The sequence below is a fragment of the Ranitomeya variabilis genome, chromosome 3 (genome assembly GCF_051348905.1).
Source record: "Ranitomeya variabilis isolate aRanVar5 chromosome 3, aRanVar5.hap1, whole genome shotgun sequence".
Classification (NCBI taxonomy): Eukaryota; Metazoa; Chordata; class Amphibia; order Anura; family Dendrobatidae; genus Ranitomeya; species Ranitomeya variabilis.
Window position 1 is genome coordinate 676578755 of NC_135234.1, and position 6000 is coordinate 676584754.

A 6000-nucleotide genomic window follows, 5' to 3' on the forward strand; every position below is an offset into this window, starting at 1 on the left:
TGCAGGTGGCAGGCAGAGATGTCTCAACATCAATCTCCCAGCTCGGAAAACTTATCAGATGGTGAAGAAGGCAACACCACAGATCTCTCCCACAGCGTCACTCCAGATGTGCTCAGCACCAATACAGATGAACGCCCTGATGAGCGCTCCGAAGATCTTGTTTCTCAAAGCTCAGAACCTCCGCTGGACCTTCTCACCCAGTCTGACGGGCTCTCTGAGAAAGAAGCCGTTGTCCAGAAGGTGAAAACTCAGCTCAGCAATGAACAAACTGCAGGAGAAGTGAGATATGAACTTGTTAATTTGTGCACATATCCATACAGACAGTAACAAACACCTTCCACCTCCTATTGAGGGTCTGGCCATGGAAGAGGAGGCAAGATCTGGAGAAACTTTTTTTTTATGGTGAACATAGTTATAGTTGCTGTTAAACAGGGCTATAGTTTAACCCATCTGATGCTCTTTTTGTCAGAGATGTGAGGAAATTGCTTATCTTTTTTTTTTTACTACATGCAGTTCTAGGCAAACGTTTTGGGCAGGTATGGAAAAAGTACTGCAAAGTAAGAATGCTTTAAAAAATCGATCGATTTGCTAAAGTCAACCTGTCGTCAGGTCAATAGTGGCCAGTTTTTGCCCATATTTAATTCCTGCTCCTCCCTTGAGTATTCTGTTTTTTTATGGTTTTCACATCCGCCATACGGTTCCTGAGCTATGGGCCTTTTTATTTAGTGATCATTTTTCTGGTCTTTACTACTGGGGTGTAGCTCACAGGGTAATAATGCAGAGCAGACTAATGACATATCCCCAGAGAATACTGTGAGACATGTCCCCTTGGTAAAGACCAGAAAAATGAGCACTGAATAAAAAGTCCCATATCTCTGGAGCCGTGCAGGAAAATATAAAAAATAAAAGAAAAAAAGAATACTCAGAGGAGCAGCTGGAATAAACTAGGAGAAAATACTGGCAACGTTTGACTCAGTGACAGTTTCTCTTTAATACTTTATTTTCATCAATTAAATTGCAAAGTGAATGAAGAAAACAAAAACCTAAATTAAATCAATATTTGCCTTTAAAACAACATCAATTCTACTAGGTAAAAGGTCAAGGATTAAAGTCAGATGTATGAGTAATCAATTATACCAAACTGGTGATAATGATCATCATTTTCATATGTAGGTTGAAACACCGCTATTAACTGAACAGAAACAGCTGTGTAGGTGGCTTTTAACTGGGTGAGGAACAGACAACCTCTGCTTCAAAGGTGAGGTTGTGGAAGACTGTCTCATGTCACACCATCGCAAGAATGAGCCCAGCAATAGGACACAGGGTAGATGAAATGCATCAGAGAGTGCTCTTCCAGGCAAGGATTTCAGCACAACTTGGGGTTTCAAGAGGTTTTGTTCAAGAGGTTTTGAAGAAATATCAAGAAATGGACAACGGATGACGATGAAAAACCATTCAAAAGAGCTTTAACAGCGCATCTTGAAACTCCAGTCTGCTTTGAAATCCTTACCTGAGAGTTTCTCACCCAATTGTAAGCCTCCTATATTCCAGCACAGCTGTTTCAGTTTCCGTTCATGACTGTGTTTAAACTACATAAGAAAATGATGATCGTTATCACCTGTTTGGTATAATTGGTTATTCATACACCTGACTATAATCCTAAAAAATCCATCACTTTTTGTAGTGTACCTAGAAGAATTGATACTATTGTGATTAAAAAGGCATCTTTTCCACACCTGCCTAAAAGTTTTGCACAGTACTGTAAGCAACATGTCAATGGAGCTGTCCAAAGGGGCATGTAACGGTTATCTGATGCCCTCAGCCAACTTCAGCTTAGCGCATAACCCTGTCACTATGTGTGACAAAAATACATGTCATTGAGGCTACTTCACTGCTATCCAGGGGAGGCTGCTGCAGAACATTTCCACCTATTGTTTGAAAAAAAAACAAGAAAAAATCATTCAGTATAAGGTGTAAAAAAATCCAGACCCTAATGGCCCCTCTGCTCTCAACTGTATGAATATGAACATTATTATACAAGGGCTTGAATGCAGAGATAATGTGGGTTGTCATACATCTCATAGCTGTTTCTCCCAACCCGTCCATGCACATGCAGACTTCTCAGTGGGGAGAGGGTAAGGCTACTTTCACACATCCGTCGGTACGGGACCGTCGCAAACAATCGTGCACAACGTGGGCAGCGGATGCAGTTTTACGACGCATCCGCTGCCCATTGTGAGTTCCGGGGAGGAAGGGGCGGAGTTCCAGCCGCGCATACGCGGTCGGAAATGGCGGAGCCGATGGACAAAAAAACGTTACATGCAACATTTTTTTTGTCACGACGGACCGCAAAAACACGATGCATCCGTCGCACGACGGATATGACGTGTGTCCATCCATCGCAATCCGTCGTTAGTTAAAGTCAATGGCAAAAAAACGGATCCTGCGGGCACATTTTCAGGATCCGTTTTTTTGCCATAACGACGGATTGCGACGGAGGAATAAAGACGGAAGTGTGAAGGTAGCCTAAGAAGCTGATGCCAGAACCTGTGCGAGTAATGTTTCTTCAGAACAAAGGGAGTGTTGGCCAGACATACAAAGAGAACATTTGCATTAAATTTGTAATGTTTATCTGGTTTAAAGGCTGATGTTCTCCTAAATCTGCTGTTATTTTTTTTTGTTCCTGTGCCTCTCTGTTCCTGAAATACTGCACCTCTCTTCCTATTTTTGCTGTATTTTTTCCGTATGTAAATCTAGTGTTGTTAGACAGTGAGGCTTAAAGTGGTTGTCCCAAGAACAAAGTACATTTTAATCATTAGATCTTGGAATAATAATAATTTCCACAATCGGATGTGTTTAAAAAATGCTCCTGTGCTGAGATAATCTTGTAAATGTGCCCCTGCTGTGTACTGTGTAATGGCTGTGTCTGACCATACAGGAACATGGTCTGATTATACCACAGATCCTGAGCAGGGAAGAAAGCAAAAGAGAGGATACAGACAGGACTGCACGGGATCTTCTTTAAGTGAGATAAAACATTTCCTTGTCTGTTTAAAAATATATTTTACGTCACAGAAAGAATACCATTCTGTCCTGACTGTATCCTCTCTTTTTTTCCTCCCCTGCCCAGGAGCTGTGGTATGATCAGACCATGTCCCTGCATGGTCAGACACATCCATTACACAGTACACAGCAGGGGCACATTTATAAGATTATCTCAGCACTGGAACATTTTTTTAACACGTTCAATGGTGGAAACTATTTTTAGTCCAAGGTCTATTGATTAAAATGTACTTTGTTCATGGGACAACCCCTTTAACTCTTCTCTGAGGTCATCTTTGTGAAGATCATGCCCCCTTGACTAACAATACTAAATTTACATACAAGGAACAGAATGGTGCAGAAACAAAAAGGAACAGCAGCATTCGAACAGGTAAAATAAAAATGTATATCTATTTCAAGAGACAGGTCACCGCACATTGGGTGGTCAGCCGGTCTCGCTGAAACGGATGGATTCGGCCTACATTGGTTTCATGTTGATGGCCACTTTTTTCATATTTTTCTAACATGAAAGAGAACTACCGGAGAGGCACAATGGTTCATTAGGGAAGTCTTATGTTTGCTTTTCACAATGCATGAATAACGAGACAGTTGACGGTGTCAGCGCTATGTAAGTGACCCTTTTAACAAAACATATCACATGCAAATGAATAGAAGCTTTTGTGACTTCAATGGGAAATATACCGTAAAACAGTAACAATGTTTTCTTTTTACAGAATGTTGTCCTGTATGACGACTCCGACTGTGACAGCACCGAACTTGACCATTCGCTGGCCGCGACGACTTCGTGATGCCAGAGTAAAGATACCTCCTGACTGTATATAGAGGAAATATTTATATAAATATAATCTATAAATATAATACATAATATGTGAATAGACTGAGACACACCCCAGACCAACACTTCCCGACCTCTCACACCCAATGACGACACACACAATCTCCGCTCACTTAGCAGGGGATCAAGGTTTGGATGCACTGGAAATATAAGCCTGCACGCTAAAGCAGAGACTATTACCTTATGTCGTAATCCTGTCTGTTTTGTAAAGGCAGGCGAGAAGATAAAGGGCACAGAATGAAATAATTGCCTCCTTTCTGCAAACACCTGCAGGGGGTGGTGTGATATAATCTCACTAATTACCTCCAGTCCTCATTGAACCACATTGAGGGTCTTTAGATTATCACTGTGCAAGCTGAGATGGTTCAATCACTGTGTATCTTGGTTTAAAGCACCACTATCCCTAAAATACGGGGTGATCCAAAACAAGATGTCAACTCGTAACGTTCACAAAATTTTCCAGTTGTGCTTTTGAGATTTAGAACCATGTTTCTTCATTTTCTATTGAACCTGGATGTCTCATGTGGCCCTCAGAGAATAGGAACTAAGCTTGGTAATGGATACCACTTGGGTGTAGCGTGAACTGGGTCCAAGTATAAAGTGCTCCTTTTTAGTGAGTCCACCTCCTAAGGAATTAAAAGTACAAAAGTGACAAAAGTGTCCAAGTCACCACCCATAAGATAAATTACAGTAATATTTTGGTCTTCAGACCTTTCTCAAGGTGTCAAAGCTTAATATCTAGTATTAGTAGAGTATCACAAAAGTCACACACAAGTACCATGATTAAACATTCCAATGTGATTTATGTAATAATCACAAGCCTACGGCAGGTACCAAAGGTTCCTTCATTAGGCGCAGCTTCACATGCAATAATGGGCCCCAACAGCCCAGCTGAGGAAAACTAGGGTGTAGTTCTTATGGGTTGATTCACAAGTAACATGTTAGCTGTTACTGATGGCATGTCTTGGGCTTGTGCCTAAGAATCATATGCTCTAGTTGGCCTCAGATGGACACTCCACATATGCCATAGTTTATTTTTCTTCATTTTTGAGTTCTTAGCCATCGAAATGTAAATTTGTGAATGTTATTGGATAATTTGACATAGAAGGTAACCCATATTTTAGGATTAACGGTCCTTTAAATTTCCAACCAACTGATTGATTACTGTATATTAAGTGCAGAGATTTATCTCTGCATTTTAAAGTCTTCAGAATTTCAGGATCTCTAGAGATGGACAATATGCGTGACACTAGAAATGTGCTGTAATTTAAAGGAGTTTATGTTGGACATGTAATCATTGGAGCTTAGTCACTAATGGCATGCGCAGAACAGAACTTTACATTTATTATGCGAATTTAGGCTATAGAGAGTACATCTTTGTACCGCTCTTAGTTTGCAGTGGATTGCTATTTGGGGTTTGCTAATGGATTTTTTATTTGTGCAACATGTCACAAAATGTCCCTCTTTTAAAACTGTATCGTTAGGTCTGGCATTCTGTGCTGATAACTGTCTTAATATATCCTCACAGAAGTTGGAGCTGTTTTGGGGATCCAGAGCTCCATAACTCCCACACAGACATAGCTTTAAATGATAAAGATCATAATATTATAAAGGCCTTGCAGTTCTTCAAGGGGTAACAATAGCTCTGACCTTCACATTAATTCACATTACAGTACATGCCGTTCAGCTGCTTGTTTGGTGATGGGTGGTCAATTAATAACCAGTTTACACAGACTGACTCCGCTTCAGATATGCACTAAATGATCAGTAACAGATTGTTCAGTTCACATAGGCTGCAATTGTTCTTGGCAGCACTGTTTACACAGGACAATGCACTATTGACAACAATGATCGTTTGGGCAAATCAGAAGATCATTTCACCCGACAAACAAGCATTTTGGTCATTCATGGAGTAATCGGCAGCTTGTTTATACTGCACAATTATTGGGAAATAAGCGTTCCTAGATTGATAATCGTGCAGTATAAATGCACTTTTACTGCTTACTGTTGTTACATGTTCATATTTCTGTTCGCAAGTTTTGTTTTTTTGTTCCATCTTTGAAACAGAATACTGAAACATGGAGACTTACTCAGTACAAAGT

The 6000-nt window shown here is 40.4% G+C and overlaps 1 protein-coding gene across 4 annotated transcripts in view; it reads left to right on the forward strand.

The window, feature by feature from the left end:
- The window catches only part of MAP3K12 (mitogen-activated protein kinase kinase kinase 12), a 170878-nt gene extending 166330 nt beyond the window's left edge, over positions 1-4548 (forward strand). For 3 of the 4 annotated variants that reach the window (XM_077297971.1, XM_077297974.1, XM_077297973.1), the window contains exons 13-14: positions 6-279; positions 3777-4548. In XM_077297971.1, the coding sequence (XP_077154086.1) occupies positions 6-279; positions 3777-3851 (349 nt within the window). In that variant the 3' untranslated portion in view covers positions 3852-4548. The remainder of the gene's footprint in view (positions 1-5; positions 280-3776) is intronic. The other variant, XM_077297975.1, reaches the window with a different exon arrangement.
- The last annotated feature ends 1452 nt before the right edge of the window (positions 4549-6000 follow it).